Source organism: Blennius ocellaris (genome assembly GCF_963422515.1).
Source record: "Blennius ocellaris genome assembly, chromosome: 15".
Taxonomy (NCBI): domain Eukaryota; kingdom Metazoa; phylum Chordata; class Actinopteri; order Blenniiformes; family Blenniidae; genus Blennius; species Blennius ocellaris.
Genome location: NC_137664.1, coordinates 10577760 through 10598028, shown reverse-complemented (window position 1 = coordinate 10598028; position 20269 = coordinate 10577760). Strand labels below are relative to the sequence as shown.

Sequence of the window (20269 nt, the reverse complement as noted above, 5' to 3'; positions counted from 1 at the left end):
AATGCATTTAGCAACTTATTGTGGGGATTGTTGTGGCTTTTAATAAGACACAAAGATGTGCTTGCTGTTGACTACAAGGATGTTAAAGACGATAGTTAAAAACAACTAAAAAGAACATTTCCTTTACGGGCTGCTTTGTTGGGTTTTTCACTCTAAACCGATGAAATGACTGTAAAATGTGGTGAAAATACTTGTGATTTCTTCACATGTGGATACAAGGGAACCATAAGATACTCAGGAATTCACTGCTCGGTTGACAAAGCAGAAAATACAGCTGCGATGCTGGAGGACCAGACAATGAAAAACTAGAACAATTATTTATACTATTTGTTCGATTTATGGCCATTTGTTTTCACTCTGGGAGACGATGTGGCTCTGCTTCTCTCTCCATCTCAAAAAAAAAAAAAAAAAAAAAGCCCAACAAAAACCTGGTGTTTGGCATTATGTAACAAGCCACAGAGCAGCTGTGCCTTCATCCCCTCAGATATCCTAAAATAAATCCCGATATACATTTTCCGCATGTTTCCAGTTCTCGTCGCTTGGTAATGTTATCACAGACGGACTTGCATGGCCTGCGGGAAGTGAGCTCATGGGGGTGGGACTGAGAAAAGGTCCAGAGACAGAGGCAGGCAGGCTCACATTAAAGATTAAAGAAAAAAAAAAATGCAGAAATTAACACAAAACCCAGCAATGCTGCCATGGAGATCCGTACGGCTGGATTTACAAAGTCTAACAATTTAACAGACCATCAGAAGGCAGTGAAAGACTTTTCTCTGGGAGTTTCCATCTTTATGAGGCGAGAGTTTGTTTTAATGTCTGTGCCTATATTTTTTTTTTTATTTCAACATTGGGTTTGTCCCAGATAAATTGTCACATATGTTCACGCCAATGCGTGTCACAACCATTTTACTGGTTCATGAGTCTTGGCATGGCTTTGATGCCAAAACCCCCCCCCCCTCAAAAAACCCAACACATCTGCCCCTCCCTGTCTGACATTACCGAACAAGTAACGCCGTAATGTTAAATCTCACTTCACTGCCCTCTGAAACACAACGAATCAAGCCCTCAGCTTGAAAATGTGGTTCCGTTTAAAATACTTGGAGGGAAACAAAAAAAAAACAAGAATAATGGTAAAATCATGCTTTGCTGTGGCCTCAACTTGGCGATCGCTGGCCTGAAGAGGCTGATCGGCTCCACGATGAACCTCCAATTTACACTAAAGGCCTCGGATTGATCCATTTCCACACACATTCCCAATCAGCTCTCGATTTCCCGACGTTCTGGCTCCAGTTTTCGTACTTTCCCCCTGCGCCGTTCTTTTGTCCCGCGTTCAGGAAAAGGAATGTCACTAAATCCACCTGGCTCACCAGACATTTTGTGTACTGCCGAATAACCAAGTGACTTCTCTTTCAGGCAGATATTTGTGCAGAGATTCACGTTTCACAGAAACACAGGGACACTTTTTATGGTCTCGGGTGGATCAACGGGGTTTTTTTCTTTCCATTTTAGTTTAATCTTTATAAGTTGGTACTGAAGACAAAGATGAACCATCAGAGTTTGTTAAAGGTCAAATCCATCCAGGTAGAACCTGTTTAGATAACTTTTAAAAAAAAAGAAAAAGAAAAAGAAAAAGTCAGTGGAAGGAAAAGCTGGTTACTTTATCACAACGGACACTTTAGAGTTTAGTGCATGATAAAGACTGAAGTCATCAAATATGTTTAGTGAAAACATGTGAGTAACTGAGATGACATTTACAGACTACATATAAAGATTTTAACATCAGTCATCAGCAGGTGATTTCATTAAGTTGAATGAGTCAAATAAAACACGAGAATGAAGTTCCCGACAAAAAGGTGCACGTGAATCAGGTGAGTGAGAGCAGAGACATTTAACTGCTGCTTGAACACAAGGTCCACGACTGCCAGACGCTGCACTAACTATAATGTCTGAGTTATACTCCATAATGACAAGTTTCACAGTAGCGAATGACAAAAATATCTTACCGACAACAGACTGAAGAGAGAAAAGTTCTCGGGAGTCAAAATTCGGAGGGCCGAAGTCGAGGACTCCCGTCGTGCTGCTGCCCGAGTGCGACGTGTTTACAAGCCGAGAAAGGGCGACAGTCGTTTGGATCAATGCCACTGTTCTGTTGAATAATCTCTATAAGGCAAGAAAATCATTATGTCTTGCTTGGAAAGTGAAACTCTCTTAAGTTCGGTGGTCCAGAAATACAGATGTTTGATTAGAGTTGTGTTGGACCACATTAAACCATAAAAATGTATACTTTTCTTTTTTACTTAAAAAAAACTGATTCAAAATGTGTTGAACCTGAAATCTTCTGCACAGCAATTCTCTTCAGAGGAACATTGAGCAGCATAAAACATGCGAGGCGTTATGACGGCATTAAGCTACTTTAGCTTCAAAAGATTAATAAGTTGACATTGTGCAGTTAGATAAAACCTAGACAAATGTATTTAATGTCTCAGTTTTCCTAAGATCTGGAAAAGAACCCAAAAGTATTCACTTTAAAAGCTTCGAGAAATGAAGAAGGCTTTTACTTTGAGAACCATTTAATATTTGCTTGTATCATGTAGTAACAGATAACTAATACTACGCATTAATAAAACACTGGGAGCAAAGGCAGCGCAGTTTACAAAACATTAGCTGGTGTATAAAGCAAATTCAGAAATGTTGCTTAAAATCACATTAAAAACTTTTTTTTTAAAAACAGTATAAAAGCTGACTTGTTATTTACCTCTTGGTCTTCTGTAAAAACTCGTATGTCATGATAGATGTCAGAGGAAATGGCAGCAGCCTGTAATCAACTGGAAGCAGCGAGTGTGGAAGGCTTTGGAGCTGAGACTTGTTTGGTGTCTTTGAAAATGTGACTTTGCAGCTGCTCTGTGAGCGACGATTAGAAAAATATAAATACTGAACATTAAAACAAACAACAAAAAAACCCCAAAAGGAGAATTTCTTTGGCTTGAAGCAAAACAACTGGTCATCTAAATGCTACAATGGTTGAAAAAAAATAAAAAAATCTACCAACACATTTAAAAAAAAGAAACCATACATACGATTTAAAGGCACAATATGTGATAAAATTGCAAAGCAAAGGGAAACAACAATACTGATACATGCAATGAAAGCCTGTCTCATGACTTTGACTTCAATGTTCCCGTTAAATGATGCAATAACTTCAGCAAGACAAAAACACACACAATGGACAGTAAGTGAAATCCTTCATCCTGGGATTCATAGGAAACATATTTAAGCAGATATTTTTATTTTAAGTACAAACTGTAAAGTGCTGATATGATGCCCAGGTCATGTGACTTGAGGTAGAGCACCGCGTTTTACCAGGTTAAAGAATACGTTTTCACACTACTGTAATAATAGCCAAAGTAGAAATAATCGGATGTGTCTATGTAATACTGCCACTCAGCCTCACGTTTCCCAGAGAAGCTCCGATTTGGTTTTTTTGTTTTGTTTTTGTTTTTAAAAAGAGATGAGGAACTAATCAGGGTTTCCCTTGAGAGCACCGAGGCTGAAAGGGTGCGGCGGTGAAGGGCTCGTCCAGAGCTCGTCCCCCTATGGTCCAGGCGTGCAGCGGCCCCACGGCCACCGAGCCCACGGCGGCCTGCTGGCCGATCCTGGACACGACCCGGTGGACCGCCACCGGCTGCTGCTGCAGCAGGGGCCCGTCTGCGCGCAGAGCGAAAGGCTGAGGCGCGGCCGGGGGACACGAGAAGACGCCGACCGGGCGACGCTGTCCGCCGCCGAGGTGGATCTGCCGCGCGGCGGAATCGGACGTACGGGATTTCGCCGGAGCGGCTTTGGCGGATTCCGGCCTCTTTCCGAACGGCGCCTGGAGGAAAACGTCAGACGCTTCGGTGGGTTTATGAGATGCAGAGGAGGAGGAGGAGGAGCCGCTGAATGGCATCCCGCTTGGTCTCCCAGGTGCTTTGAAAGGGGCCAGCTGGAAGACGTCGGAGGTACCGGTGCCGCTCGGAGGCTGGGATTCCTGTTTCACAGGTAAGTGATGGAGGCCGCTGCTGCACGGAGTTTGTACAGCTCGGTGGTGACTGCGCTTATTATAGACACATGCAGCGGCCGCTTGCTGCTGCATCTTTGACCCCTGAACGTCCTCACTGAGGTGCACAGGTGCTACAGCCGCTCGCAGTTCTTTACAGTTTAGCTCCCCCTGCAGGTCTGTGTGAGGAGGACAGGGGAGAAAGTTCAGGCAGGGCGATAAATCACACTGGTGAGCTTTAATTGGGAGAATGGTGCACTGTACTTTTAATCCTGCTCTTTCAAAGTAAAGTGTCAATGGATAATATATTAAAAATATTAAACAATAGCAAACAACTATTTTTTCCTGTCCTTGAAATGATAGATACACTTGTATTTTTCACCAAAATAAAGATTTAATCGTGTAAATTATGAAAACTGTTCTTAAAATACCAGATTTCATTCTGTTCTCTCCCTACCAGTGATGAAAATGCAAAATTACAACAATTATAAGAACATTTAAACAGAATCAAGTGGAAATCTGTGCAAGAAACACAATTATGAGAGATTCTATGCTACAGAATCATGCAAAAATAAGCAACATTTTTCAAGTCATCTACTTACCAAAATTTAAAGAAACGTGGCCAAGAGATTTACGGGTTGTGTTTTAATATATGTAAGCGTTAGTGATCTTTCTCAGACAAACAAATACAGTGTCTGAAATGGATGGGAGTAAGGTCGTAGCAGCCAGATGCACAGTCATGAAATATATTTTCAAAAAGGTTTGAGAGTTTGATGTTCAGTTCCACCTGTGCAGATTTAATGTCCAAACCGACAACACTTTACACGTTTAAAACGACCCACAACTATACTACTTTTTTAACAACTTCGTACGGTTTGAAATGGTCACATTTTTGAAAATGTGTTCTTTCTAAAAGTGCTGAATAATGAATATGTTTGTATGCATCCGCCTCGATCACCAGTGATTAAGAGTGCAAACATCAGACTGACCACGCGTCTAATGATCTCTGATATGTCGAAGCCTTACAGTGAAGCCAAATATCTGAACTGTCAATAACACATCGAAGCAGGAGCCTTCAGGTAAAAGCAACTTTTCCATTCGGAGCTTGGGAGAACGTTTCTTTTTTGTTTTGTTTTGTTTGGAGGCTACAAACAGCACAGCTTGATCTCAATGGGCTGCAAGAACAAAGCATCATCCCTCTTCTACTGCTGCATTACTGACATCTACAGTTCAGATCTGAGTGTCAGTGTCTGAAATGTAAAGATGTCTACACAAATACTGTAAAAATGGGAAATTATTCCATTTAAAATCATTTGTGAAAAAACTTTCAACCCTTCACTAGAGAAAATATTAGTTTCCTCACGTTTCTTCCAAACTAAAAATGGTTTCTTGGTGACAATCACTAATAAACAGTGAGATCAGCCATGTTTAGAACTTGTGAAAATCCATGTGTATCTTTAAATGTTCCATCTTGAATTGCATGTAATTTTTGTCAGCCTCCAGCGAAATTTATCATATATAAATGCTCGGCAAGAGTAAAAAACTGTATTTTTAATATAGAAATTTTGTTTTGCACGTATCTCAGTAAATATCTCAGAATTAAAACTCCACACATTGACATTCACATTTGTATTTTATTTGCCATCCCTTTTATAATTCTTTAGTTATCTCACAAAAATAGAAGGAGCACACGATATCACAGCTCTGACGCAGGTTTGGGCCATAAATGACAAGGAGGCGTCTCAAAACACTCAATAGTACCAGATAATCAACAGATTTTTTTTTTTTTGTTTTGTTTTAATTTTTGGCAAAAAACTACAGAGCAAAAAAACAAAACAAAAAAATTAACGAGGGGCTTCCGTTTCACAACGAGGACTCGTCTCGCTCGGCTTTACTGATCACAACAGCACATTGGAGGCTACGGGGGAGAAAGCTTGGGAGTTGCATAGGTTCAAACGGTAACTGCAAAATGACTGAGGTTTTCCCCAAAAATATTAGAGGATGATTAAAAAAAAAAAAAAAAAGAAAACTTCCATTGCACATGCAGTCCCTGCAGAAAACTGTTTGTTTTGCAAACAGCTTTCTCTCTCACTGGTTTATTTTTGCAGATTTAGTTGGATGAAGGAGTGATTAGTGTCGAATAACTTACTCAAAACACTCCATAAATGTGAGGGTAGGATAGAATCGGAAGTACCTTTATTGCCATTGCACAAAATGCCTGCAGTGTACCACACTAAACGTGTTTTTTTACTTGCTGCACAAGCAAACTGTGAAATGACAATAAATGTGACTCTGAGATGAGGCAACGGAATTAACATGAAAACACTATAAATGTTAAAAAAAACAACAACCCACCTCCCATGAAACTTTCCGCGTGATATTTAACTTGATGTCATTTTTTTTTTCTGTTCGAGAAGGTCAAACCTTGTTTGTTGTTAAAATGCTGGCAAATCTAACAAAAACATCACGTTTTGTGAAATTTCCATGTTTAAACGTGTAATAATGAAAAAAAAAAAATAAAGCAGTGAAGGTATGCCTTCCCGCAGGAAGTTAAAATACCTTTGTTTGATCCTACAGAAACTTCTCTATTGCCGACTTTAGCAGATCCTTTCTAACCACAAAAGGGCTGCCTGATGGTCGGCGGCAGCGGTGCTGTGTTGTCGCCGTAAGCAGAACCTATCCACGCGTCGCAGAGCCCCCCCCTCACACGTCACGCCTCAGACGACATCTGTGGTTCAGTAAACTGGAATATGGAGCGCACACACTTCTAGGAGACGGTGAGACCGGGGAGCGGACAAGCCAAATACTGTACGTCTCCAGCTCTCGGACAGAGAGCGACGGACTGTAGCTCTGACTACCTGAGAGAACTTTTGCAGGGGGGGGGGCCTGTGCTTTCGGAGGAGATTTTTATTTTTTTTTTAAACGGCGATGTTCACATCTGCAGCAAACAACAACACAAGTTAGGCTACTGGGGGAAAAAAAAAAAAAGAAGACACATCCAACGATTCGGACTCCACACACGCACTCACACGTACTTATCATAACATAGTGCACCGACACACGTGAACAGAACATTCAACGACACTGCCATGCTTCTTGATATGAATTCTGTGACCACCAAAGCAAAAAAACAAACAACAAAAAAAAAGGCCTTGAAAATCACAAGTTTGAAATGAAACGGGACCAAAAAAAAAATCTAAAAGACACCCAACTCCTACTTTCTGGAAAAAAATTCTTGAATAAAAATATAATCCTTCGTCAGTCCATGTAAACAAACAGAACACGGGCTCACTGTCATTTCACAAAGGTGGAATGAGACACGGTATTCAGCCTAATCTTCCGGGTTTAAACAAAGACTAGGGTTATCGCCTATACATTGGAATTTACCCACAATTATCAAGTAGATAGAACAAAGAAAAGAAACTTTCTCAACACACAATTCCACAAAGAGGAATGAAATATTTATATAGAATATTCTTCAATATTATCGAATGGTTATGGTGTTAAGAATCATAGATAGATTTTATTATAGACTAATATTTATTACTTACATTCATTCTCTAACACTCTATTCATATTAACATGTATTAACAGGAAAACAATGTCATATATATACTGTATATATATATATGAGAGAGATTTCACAAGTAAAGCAATATGTTTTCCACAAGTAAAGCTCGATGACAGTGACTTTATATATACGGTCCGGATAAAAGCCTGCGGGGGCTTTGCAGATATCTATTTACATAAATTAGTGACAGGAATGTAGAAGGGATTGTACAATGTGGAATGAAAGTGCCGATATTAAAAATAAAAAGGTGCGAGTGTGTGGAAAATGATTCTGAGTGCCAAGAAATGACCTGAAAAGCCATGAGTGGTCTCGTCTATTTAGAATTGCTACTATATTTCTACTGTTTCCTATCGCTGTTGATTACTCAAATTATTTTCTTGATTTCATGCATTTCTATTGATATGGCACGCGGCTACTCACACAGTTAAATGACTCTGGTTTGTTATTTATACCCTACTTTAGCTATTGCTTTGCTCGAGGCGAAGACGCCCCCCCCCCAAAAAAGCGACCTCAAATTAAAAGCAAATGAGAAGAGCTCCAGGTGATCAACCACACGCAGTGCGGATTTAAGAAACGTTTAGCAGATCCACTCCGAGAACCCCTTTGTTTATTTTATGGCACTTGACCGTTGTGTGTTTATGGCTGATCGATTTCCAGATTGTAACTTTATTCTTTCACTCTAATCTAAAGCAGCTTTAAATAGTTGTTTCGTTTGTTTTTTTTCTCATCCCGCCGCCCCAACAGAGGTAACTATTTATGCAACTGTGCAAATGAGGCTACATGACAAAGTTTCAAAGAAGTTTGGCTTTTGTAGAAATAAACCTCATTTGAACAAAAATGGTTATTTCATTTTCCTCTTTTTTTCTTTTTTTTTCCCCCCCATCAAAATGTGCAAATAAATCTGGGAAGGAAAATTTGAAAAGGCAAACGACGACAAATTCACTTGTGCACGATAATAACTACGACCACTTAGAGCTATGCCTATTGTACATTACAACGATGAGCTTCTATTGTTTGCTATTCGACGCAATGTCGTACTGTTGAAAGAAAGTGGAGAGCGAGTCTATAATCCTGACGTCAAAGTTATTCTTCAGAATGAGCGCTGATGAGCCTCTTTTTTTTTAATGACACCACCCGTGACGTAAAGCGTTGGAGATGACGACGAGGAGAAAAGGCGAGCGTGAGGAGGAGATGAGAATCGAGAAGAAGCCAGGTGAGGCATGTGATGAGATCGAAAGGGCAAGAAAATGAAGAAGCGCTGAAAAGGTGGAGGACACTTCTACTGGAGGAGCTACGATGAAGAGGGCGAGAAGCTGTAAGCTCGGACAACATTGTTGATTGTTGTTAGGCTACTCCAGTGTTACGGCTTGTATGGGGGAGGGGGGTGGGGTGGGGGTGGGGGGGGGGGGGGGGTGGAGTGGGCCGCCTACAAGTCGATGAGCTGGTCCACCAGCATCAGGGAGCGGGCCAAGCTGGGCAGGCTGGATTCAGAGCCACCACTGTTACTGCGCGAGTGGCCTCCTGAAACTGGCCGGAGACAGGGCGGGGGTAAAAGGGGGGAGGGAGGGTGAGGGGAGGGGAAGGCAAAACGAATACAGGCAAACAGAAGGGAGGAGCAGCAGAAGGGAGAGAGTCACAATAAGCAAACAAAGGAAGCCAAAGAGGGGGAGAGAGGTTCGAGAAGGAGAGAGAGAAAAAAAAAGAGAGAGAGAGAGAAAAAAAGGGCAGAATTTACCCATTTACCGCTACAGGTTTAAGAATATTCTTTAAGTTAAGACTCTGGGTGTAAAACAGTGTAAGTGAGGGGTTGTTATGTCACAAAAAAAAAAAAAAAAAGGTTTCAACGTCTGGATGTGCCTATGATCCTAAACGCCATCTTCACCCACCTCTGTTATCTTGAGGAGACCGTAAAGACCCACCTTGGGAATTCTTTCGGCCGGTGACGGGAATGGGATCAAACTCATCCTCCGTGCCTTCCTCTGTACCCGCTTGTTGGGACTCGAAGTCCGAGATCAGGAGGGACGAATCTGCAGAGAAAGACGGCGACATTCAACGGTGCGTCGTCAAAAATCAAACAAGGTTCTGCCGAACAAGAATCGGTGACGATGCGAGCGGCGGCTTCTCTCTTCTCCTCGCCGTCGGGAAACCGCTCGTAAAAAAAAAAAAAATCACTGCAGAAGCACATCTGCTGCTCTGCACCACTGCAAAGCCCGATTGATAAGATATTATGAGGAAAGATTGGCGGTAATTATTTTGACGCAGCTGCCACATACAGTCGGGCTGTGATTTGGAGTTGGCACTGTCAGTTCCAGTCATGCTGCTCAAGCAGCCGAGGCTCCGCGTCTCAAGCGCAGCTGTGTGGCTCCCAGTCAGGGATTCATAACACCATTTGACAGATATTTTTACAGAGATCCAAGTGAACAGAGAAAGCATGACGATTTTTCAAGAAGTTGATAAGTGAGAGTTTTGTATTGACTCCCATTTAAATATCATACCCTGTTGAAGCTGTTAAGATAATCATAGGTTGCATTTTATGCAACCTATGATTGCACAAGTTCCACACGGAATGCACATATGCCCAAACCACAGGAAATCACTTCAATCCTACTCTTTCAACCAGGTGCCTGGACCTGGAGCACCTGGAGTTTCTAATAGCATGTTGCAGGGATTTCCATGACTGTTCATTGCTTATTATTTGCATGGATATGAACTGGTGTTCCGGTTTTTGATTTTCTTTCTTTTGTTCGATCCATTTTTTTTTTTTTATTATTTTTATTTTTGTGGCTATATCATGTGTCCATTCTTTATTTGTGAAGGTGAAAAAAATAATAGTCAATAGCAGAATTTGGATGATTCTGATGTCTAAAAGGTTATGATGAATGGAAAAAAACACACAAAAAAACGTCTCCTTGATGATTTTGCAACATAACTTGAGTACAAGTACATCTGTACTCCTGTCTTTGTTGAGCTTAAGGCCCCAACCTTATTCTTTAAACGACATTTTTCAACGAGTGATTTCTCTTATATTCAGTTTATGGAGTTGGAGGGTGCAGCTGTAGTTTGGTGTGGGACTGAATGAACATGATGATGTATTGCATTGTAAGGGTGCGCAGTAATGGGGGGAAAAAAGCTTTCTGTATCTTGTAATACGAGTACACAAAGTCAGATGGTACCTCTCAAGGGAATATCGTTTTAATAAATTAAACCTCAAAAACTAGAAGTTTAGAAGACATATGTTTGATGCTCCACTCCAAAGCGAACATTCAGCCTACCAACTACAGACAAAGTCAGATGTCAGCAGACAAAAAAACAAAAGGTCATTTCTTTGATTTCCTCATAGACCTTCATTGTTCTGCACTCTCTGCCAAATATTCATGGAGATGGCAAATGTTCTATCAAGGAATTCAATGAAGCCAGGCTGATCTTACATGTCTGAGCTTCATAATGTTACTTTAAATCCGCGCCTCACAGCGTGTGGGAAGTGATTTCCTTCTGCCAGATTGTTACAACTCACCCGCTTTCAGCTGCGTGGAGTCTCCAGACAACAGACTGAGATCGTCCAGAGCAGAGGCAGCGGAGGTGGGAGCGGAGGAGAGGGAAGAGGTGGCGCTGCCTGCTGCTGGAGGAGCAGAAGGGCCAGAGATCAGAGAGCAGCCCAGGAGAGAATCGTCTGCAGTCAGAGGATCTGGTGGACAAAAAAAAAAAAAGACTGGTTTAATGAATGATAAAATGCAACAAAAAAACCAATAAAAAATTATTTGCTAAACATTCCTTCTGTCAAAACCTAATGTCTAGCTAAAAAAAAAACAACAAAATATTTATTACTAATTCGACAAATGCACCTGGTTCAGAGCTACTATGAGCATGCCAAACCCATAGGGGGCAGTGTAACGACATGTGATACAAGCAATAAAATGCATATACAAATACAAAGCTCAAATTAAAAGCCAAGAAGTGTATGAAAATCCTTCCGTTTTACTTTTTTAACTCTTTCATGAATACATTTTTCATTTCCGAAACACAGACACACACCTTTTGCGGACTCTTCCACGGACCCACCAAATGGATCAGACAACGACAGGAGGTCAGGAAGCATGAGCGAAGCTGTATCTGGAGATTTGAGTCCTTCAATCAACTTTTCTAAAGACAAAAAAAAAAAAAAAGAATGGGAGAATATTAAACGGAGATGTGAGCCAAGTACAAAACCTGCAGCAGTTGTAGAAAAAGAACAATATCTAAGGACCACATAAATATAAACGCGTTTATAACATCGAGCCATAGACAGAGATGTTTACCCGGTGTGTCCGAGAGGTCCAGAGTGCCGAACGGATCTGGGACTACCAGCAGTGACGCTCCTGAATCCACATCAACGATGGCTGACGGCCTTTCACCTGGTAATGAAAGCAACAAAACACAAGAGAGATTTATTATTGCATGAGGAGAAACAGCAGTTAATGCAGTAGTACTTCCAACACATGCAAGGTCCACTATGCTTTCTTTGAAATGTCTCGACTTCTATCAGCAGGCATGAGTTCAATATAGCTTTACAGGTCATTACGATGCCATTAGCCAACTTCAACTTGACTTGTCCAGAGCCAATCAAAAGAATGGAAACGGACAGGAACATTTACAAGGTGGAGACAAATACACATTGTCCTGATCTTCATTCCTTTTTTCCATCTTGATGGAAAATTCTACAACAATATCATGAAAGGATTCTGATAACGCAGGGTGGTTTTTTTTTAGCAACTTCATAGAAGTAGTATAAGTAGATCTTCACAAATAATTCCATTCCACTCAAATCAGGTTGTAATTCCCATTTAGCCAGCTCCACTGGTTCCTAATACTCCGTTCTAACCTGAAAAGATTATATTGACTATTGCACTGAACACTATATGACATTATTTTAAACTTTTGGTTCTTGTTAAAATAAACACAAAGAATCTGACAACATTTGAAATGTACTCTATCCACACTGCTGGATTTTTCATTGATTTATTTTTATCCAAATTGATCAGACCCTTTATTTTATTCATGTAATGCACATTGACAATCCTTGTTTTCCAAAAGCCATTTAAAGCAATCAGGTTAATGGGTCAGCTACTTGAGTGGTTTATGTTTCGTTGACTTCTTCAGACTCAAATGCACCATGTAGCATCGGCTTGGCAGTCGGGAATTAAACCGAGGTGAAACGTGTTCCTTCCAATACATTTAAAACAGGACATAATATCCTTTTCTCAGTCCAACAAGATTTCCATTATACTTTAGTTCTGCTTGTTTAAGCAGTTATTGATTGGTCCTGTTGTATGCAAGGATTTTTGCAATGATGAGTCACAAAAGGTTGGGAAAAAACAAAAACAAAAACAGAAAATCAACATACCAGTTTCTGCTGGAGCATCCTCCACAGCGCACGCCTGTAAACCTGGTATCAACTCCTCAGAGGGTGCCGTCTCAGTATCCGAGGGAAGTTCTAGCCAAAAAGAAAATCCCTGTCAGTTAACTGTCTCAGTTAAGAGTGAAAAGCAGGGTACTTCCCGGAAAAGGGGCCAGGACATCACTGTTTACATTCATATAATTTTGTTACCGTTGGCCTTGTTCTCATTAGTCTTAAATTCCCCCGCGCTGAAGTCGTCGTCGTCGAATGGGTTCCATACAGGTGCGGTCTGTGTGTTGCTGGCGCCAGCAGAGGCGGGACCAACAGAAGCAGCTTTACTTTGGTCCTGTGCAGCGTCATCGAGCTGAATGGGTTGGATAGTGCTCGGCTGAGATGGAAGTGATCTGTACGTTTTAAAATAGGAAAAAAAAACAAAAAAAACAAACAAACATTGTAAGCAAAAAAAATCAGACGCAATATAATAATTCTTCAGCTGTATCAGAGTGAAGATTTAACTTACTGACTAAGAAGAGCATCTCCGTTGGCTCCTTGCTGCTGCGAGGAGTCACTCACTGTACTTGTGGGCGCTCCGCTTCCTGCAGCGTCACTCGGAGTGCGTTGATGGCCTCGTTCTTCAGTTGTCTTTGGAGTCGCAGGCGGAGTCTGAGTGAAAAGAGACACCGGATAACAATGAAGCGGAAGCATTGCAGAGGTGTTGTGAAGAATCAGATGACACTGTACACTTTCACCACATCGTAACGCCTTTGGTCACAAGGACGTAAAGTCAAATTGTCAGCTCGACGGTGCTGAAGTCGAGCGGTTGGCGGCAGGCCACTCACTGTCTCGGCTGATTTTTGGCTGATGTCGGTTGACGCGGTCTGAGCCTGGACAGCTGACGCTTGCTGCTGGGGTGCTGCTTGCTGACTGGCGGCCGGTTTGTTAGACGAAAGCTGAGCCTCGGGCTGCTGGGCAACGCTCGGTTGCTTGCGGCGAGCCGGGCGCTGTGGCGGAGCCGGGCTGGACGGGGTTGGTGCCGCCTGCTGCGAGGTGGAGCCGACTGTGGTGGGAGGTGGAGCCTGCTGCGGAACTGTGGGCTGTGCTTGAGGCTGGGCAGACACTGCCGCCGCTGCTATAGGGGCCGTTTCTACTCCTGTGGCCGCGGCTGCCTGAACAGGCTGCAACAGACAAAATTTGACAGAGTCGGACATCACAAAAAAAAAACATTACGACAGGCACAATCTACAGTTTTTCCAATTACAAGTGTCCAAACCCTTAAAATAAGTCAAATAAAACCAAAAAAAAAGTGTGACTGATGAAAAATTTGTTTTACCAAACCCTAACCCATAAGTTGTTTTTATAACAATTTATTACAAAATGAATCCACTTGTGTATATCTACTCTTTTTAATGTGCTTGTAGCACATTGAGGTTTTTTAAATGAAAATTGCATTCGAAATTAAATGTATTGTTATTACTCAAACAGCCAGACACAAAATATGCTTCGCAAATGCTTTTCTGTAGTTTCATAACAACAAAGATACAGAGGAATTAATTTGAGAATCGAAAAAAAAACCAAGTCTTTTTCCATTTCAGCGTCAGGGCATTTTATGCGTGTACCTGCTTCTGCGGAGCCGCAGGTTGAATTGAATTGTTTTGCGCCTGGATGAGTGGCAGCGCCGAAGCCTGGGCCTTCTGCGACTGGAGAGCTGCAGCCGGCTGAGAGAGATCTAAACCGACTCCTGTGGGACGTTAAAAGGAGCCCAGTCAACACATTACTCAACCGCTAGATCATTTATTGTGAGTAAGTGCACAGATGCGCAGTTTAAATGTGAAGTAAAAGAATTCTATTTTCATTAAGAATAACAACAACGCTTGTCAAAATGTCAAGAAGAGAATCCCATGGCATAAAAGCTCATGCAAGCATCAAAGTCGCATCACCTGAAGCAAGGTTGCGGAGAGAGGCAGAGGGATAATCATGATATAGTCACTTTGGGGCTGCGGTTAGATGGCTTTAATTTACATGAGCCCTAACCTGCACACTTAATCTGTTCCTGTTGAGAATTGCTGTATTCAACATGTGCGCAGCGGATTAGTGGGACTCTCATATTTATGCTCATTCAAAAGATTGGCTTTTCTCTCTCTCTCTCTCTCTCTCTCTCTCTCTCTCTCTCTGATGGATGGGAAAGTAAGGACGCAGTGCTGTACATACCCAAAGGCTGAGCTGCACCACCAGGGAGATTAGCCCGCTTGCGAGGGGTGAGAGCAGCAGGCTGGATGGGTAGGATGCCAGCAGCCGGCTGGGTATGCACTGCTTTGGGCCTTTGGCGAGGGGTGATGGAGGTTTCAGTGGTGGGAATTGGATCCGTCAGCCTGGAAACAAAAGGGAGGATGTTGGCCTTCTCGTTAATCATGGCAAACAGGGATAAGATCATTTTTCTAATGAGTATCGGCACACGGGCCGCTCTTAATTACTTCCACAAAAAGGTAGCGTTACTACAGCTTTAATGGCGATACGGTGTAAGCAGGTCATGCTTGCCTGGGCTTTGCCTGGCTTTTCTTTGCCGCTGCAGCCTCACTTGCTTTGACTGGCTCAGGAAGTTTGGTGGGAATAGGCGAATTCTGTTTTGTAAAGAGAAAGACATTTTCTGAACAAAGATGACACATACAGACACACGAATGGTGTATAAACAAAATAAATTGACAACAAACATCCCATTGCGCATGAAACGTGTTTTCAAACAGTTTCCTCATACAGCATGTTAACAAACATGTCTCTATGAAGGTCAGCAAGAAAATCCACATCAGTTCCCAGTGAGCATGGGAAGAAAATAAATGACTGATAAGGGAAAATAAAGCAGACTTTATCTGGCTCTGGTGCCGAGAGAGAGACTGACCTTCACATTCTGAACAGGGCAGGTTCGCTGACCAAGTTTAAAAGCAAAGTGGGACACCTGGTAGACATCTGGTCTTTTGTCTGGGTCTGGTTCCAGCATGTACCCTGGAAACGAGAGACAAACAAAATGTTACTTGGGTGGGAAAAAACCCCACAAAAAAAACAGGAGAATGGGTTACTTGGTACAATTGTTTTCGATGCTGTTATTATAATGATGTTGAAGAGGCACTAACGAATGAGGCAGTGAAGATCGTAAGAGTAACGGGAATTATCTGGAATGGTGAAACTGCCATCACAGATGGCCACCTGGCTTTCACCAAAGGGCAAAGTGAAGAAGCACAACTTGTACAGCAAACAACCCAGAGCCTGCAGGAAACAAACACATGCACACCCCATCACACACACGAAAGGAGAGAGGAGAGGATTAATCAAGTCAGGAAAGCCCTTCTCCCATCTAAACACCTCGGTAAACATTACACAGGTATGGATTAACATCACAGCTAATTAGTGAGCCTATAGCTTTTTTTCTCTGACATTTGCTACTGATACACAAATGTAATTATTGATGGTCCAATATGACAAGTGTGTTTCACTGATACTGAACCCACGACAGGATTTAGTTGAATAAAATACATGCTGCTTGTTCTACCCACAGTGCTGCATCATTTATATCACAAACACCCGTCAACTAAACTCACCCAGACATCCGCCTTTGTGGTGATAATCTTGTTATTATAGAGGTTCACCATTTCAGGAGCACGATATGATAAAGTAGTGTACCTGAAAGAAAGCAGTCAGAACAGAAGAAAGGAAAAAAAAAAAAAAAAAAAAAAAAACATTAGTAAAGAAAGCTGCATGGTTCTAATAACTAACATAATCTTCACAGTATGTCATGTTTCTAAATATAGAGGCAAATAATAAATAAATAAATAAATACTGCAAATTAAACACTGCGTCAAGCAAAATCTTCTTCAAACAGATCATTTTCAGGCCTGTAGCCTGCAGCTCAGGATGAGGTGAAAGTAAGAAATTAGGGAAATGTAATATTAGGGTAAAAAAAAATAAAATCCAACAGATCTGCCAACGACGGAAAATACTGCAGAAAGATTCTGTGATGCACTTGCTAATAAGAGCTCTAATTAATGAAAGAAGCAGATGAAAAAAAAAAAAGGCACAAACTTTTTAATCTCTTCCTCCACAGCAGCTACTCCTTCGGTCTGTGGACTCTGGAACTTGTTTGTGGCGCTGCCGAAGTCACACAGCACATAATGACCCTTGTCATGCAAGAGGATGTTCTCCACCTGTAGATATATATAAGAGATGATGCACAAGTAGACACACAGAGCTGCCTCGAGTAAGGGCATAAAGGATTTCTGTGTTGTGGGGGTGAAATGGCAGAAATTGACCGTCTCTGCAGATTGACACGGATACATCTCATTTGTAAAATGGACACTTGAGATGATATCCATCACAATTAAATCAATAATAAAGCACTTCAAGGAGCTACGCTGTGTCCTTCACAACAGGTTTATCCAAACTGTGCCTTCTACACAGTTTTAAAGTAAATCTAAAAAACACGTCCCATACAATTAAGTCTCGTTGGTCAAAACTGAACAACATTTACACAGTGACCACTCTGACAATACTTCTACTAGTTCAATTAGCACTGCCGCTGTAAAACATGCCATAGGATGGTGGTCTAAAGTACATGGCACCAACTCCAGTGTAATCTTCTGCCACAAATAGTACAAAGGAGTGCTTTAAAGGCCAATCACAATGGAATTTGAAAATATATGAGCGCAACCTCTGCTCTTCATTTTGTGAGAGACTGATCTTTAAAGCCCTCAATCTCTGAGCTCAGAAGGTTAATGTTATTGTGATTTTATTTAATCATCCGTAAAGTTATCAATTGAAATTTGCGATTGGTGCTGCAGAACTTTAACCTATCAAAGCTGATAGGAATGCAGGGATAAAAAAAACAAAAACAAAAAACCTAAAGGGACTTGCTCCACATGATAGGGGAACATTGAGCCTTTACTCAGCCTTAAAAGCAGAAGCATTTTTTTTTTTTTAGCACCTTAAGGTCTCTGTGGATGATAGGCGTCTTGCGTTGGTGCAAGCGAGAAACTGCATCACAGGTGTCACAGAAGATCTGCAGAACCTCGGCCTCGGTGAAGCCAGTCTGCAGCCTCTGGTTCATCAGATTGACCACCTGCCCTCCTGCACAATGACGTCCAAATACACAAAGAAAAATACACCCCAAAAAAATTAAAAAAATTCACGGGCATTTAGATTTGTTCCTTGATTTTAATTATTCCCGAATTAAATAAAGAGTAAACTGACATTTACACTGCAGCACTCACCCTTGCAGTAGTCCATCAGTATAAGAACCTCCCATACGTCCCTTGATCCCATAGCAGTGATACTGGAGTCCAGATACCCCACAATATTCTTGTGACCAACAAGGTCTTTCTGCAGGAACACAAGCACACAATAAGTAGCATTAATGAATTGTTTCGAAAGGACAAGAACAGAAAGCATGTGCAGTTTTCATACAAACTGGTGAAATGACGTGAAACATAATCTGTGGAATTGAAGAATTACTCCTATATTTTTGTTTAAAAAAAAAAACACACTAAATCAGCCGAGTGTGGGTAGTGTTCAGAGCTGCATTGTTAGGCCGCCCCTTACAGAGGGAGCTGCAAACAGATGAAATCAGGAATCTATTAGGTAATGACAAGATCTCAAGTACTGCAGCCGAGGTACTGTATGCGGATGTGTGAGGAGAAAGTGACTAGGAACTACAAAGAAAAGATTTAAAGTGAGGAAAACATTTGATAACGGGGGGAACAACTTTCGCAATGAACATTAGAAAATGACTTGTCAAAATTGTGCTGACTGTTTGTTGAATAATGCAACCTTTTGTCATCTGAACATCTATTGTTTCCTTTTTTCCCCTGAGTGTTTCCTCAGAGAGAGACAAAAAAAGTGAGACGGATGTAAAGACTGAAACTTTCCAATACTAGAGAATATAGTCACAGTTAGTGATAGTACACCATGACACTCTTGTTCATCTACGAAACAAATCCTCTTTGTATTCATGGCAAATACAGAGTGAGGAAAGCATTTTTATTCCGAGCAAGTGATGCTTATTGATGATAAATCTGAGACAGCAATGTTAAGATTGTGTTTGTTTTACATCGGCAAACACTGTAGTCATCACAAATTGCTCAATGAAGGAAATACTACTTCAGGTTTAATACATTTCTCACACATATATATATACACACACAATGACTGCTGCAGTAAGATCCTGTCAATAACAAAACCTTCAAATCGGAAATGCAGAATAATTCAAACCACATTATACAAGACAATGATCCATAAGAAGAGATATGAAGGATCAGTCCAAACAACAGCAGGCTGTCTATGTGTGTCAGCCATGTTTGATGGGATACAGTATCCCGCACATGTGGGATTTCTGTGAAAACACTTTTTTTTTTTTGGGTCGTTATCACATGGTTTCCCCAGCACCCAAACCCACACAAGCTCAAAATGAGAACGAGCAGAGGAGCGTTTCATCCAAGCGACTCACCATTATCTGAATTTCACATTTGCACACCTGCAGATCATGCTCATTGTTGACATACATCCGCTTCAGGGCACAGCGCACCCCTTGATTTGTTTTCACAAGGAACACAATAGCAAAGCCACCTGCAGAATTGACAGGAAACAAGAGGTCAAATGAGTCCGGCACTCAGATGTGCAGATGCGATACATGTATCTCTTCTTGACATTAACAGTTGGAAACAAGCACATGCTGATACACTTTAAAGATCGTCACAACATTTACCATATCGAGATTTAATGCAGATTAAATTGTAGGGGAACATCGAGTGACATAACTTTTTTTTTTTTTTAAGATTGGATTGTCTATCAAGACTTTGCGATATCCCACTTTAATGCTCGACTTTGACACCTCAACACTTCGGCAACTGTCATGGATTCTGTCCATGCCTGCTTATATTAAAAAGGACAATCAAGACCAAATGGTTCATTCTTATCTATTAGTCATGTCATTGCTGCAGGGTTTCACGGCATAGAGGCCTACATTGAGGCCTTACCATCTGGTACAGCTCAGACCACAAATTCACTTTGCTGAGTTTAGCTGTGGCAGAGTCATCAATTCCATGCAGACACTGCAGCTTCTACTGCATCCTCAACTTGACATGTGGCATTGCACGGCAGTGTGGGCACTGTAAATCCCCCCCCCCAAAAAAATCCTTTGAACACGGGCGCAGGTGGAGGAGTCACATTGTTCTGATGCAGATATTGGAGTAAATTTAGACATTCTGATCAGGTCTATCATACTGACGTTCTGCATTATTTATGGACTGGC

General features: G+C 41.4%; 1 protein-coding gene across 4 annotated transcripts in view; it reads right to left on the bottom strand.

Annotated features, from left to right (window-relative positions):
* Positions 1-2101: 2101 nt before the first annotated feature.
* Positions 2102-20269, bottom strand: part of aak1b (AP2 associated kinase 1b) — a gene marked incomplete at its 3' end in the record, with an annotated part of 19859 nt that continues 1691 nt past the window's right edge. The window contains exons 2-21 of one of the 4 annotated variants that reach the window (XR_013936947.1): positions 19466-19584; positions 18234-18342; positions 17948-18090; positions 17050-17171; positions 16569-16650; positions 16104-16236; positions 15872-15975; positions 15514-15596; positions 15187-15347; positions 14595-14716; positions 13818-14153; positions 13499-13641; positions 13189-13382; positions 12985-13074; positions 11900-11995; positions 11637-11744; positions 11119-11289; positions 9491-9631; positions 2756-4212; positions 2102-2160 (exon numbers count right to left, since the gene is read on the bottom strand). Coding sequence is in view for 3 of the 4 variants with exons in the window: in XM_080510178.1 (XP_080366304.1) it covers positions 3521-4212; positions 9491-9631; positions 11119-11289; positions 11637-11744; positions 11900-11995; positions 12985-13074; positions 13189-13382; positions 13499-13641; positions 13818-14153; positions 14595-14716; positions 15187-15347; positions 15514-15596; positions 15872-15975; positions 16104-16236; positions 16569-16650; positions 17050-17171; positions 17948-18090; positions 18234-18342; positions 19466-19584 (3149 nt within the window). Of the gene's footprint in view, positions 2161-2589; positions 4213-9030; positions 9132-9490; positions 9632-11118; positions 11290-11636; positions 11745-11899; positions 11996-12984; positions 13075-13188; positions 13383-13498; positions 13642-13817; positions 14154-14594; positions 14717-15186; positions 15348-15513; positions 15597-15871; positions 15976-16103; positions 16237-16568; positions 16651-17049; positions 17172-17947; positions 18091-18233; positions 18343-19465; positions 19585-20269 lie in introns of those variants that run through there. The other 3 variants (XM_080510178.1, XM_080510179.1, XM_080510180.1) reach the window with 3 other exon arrangements.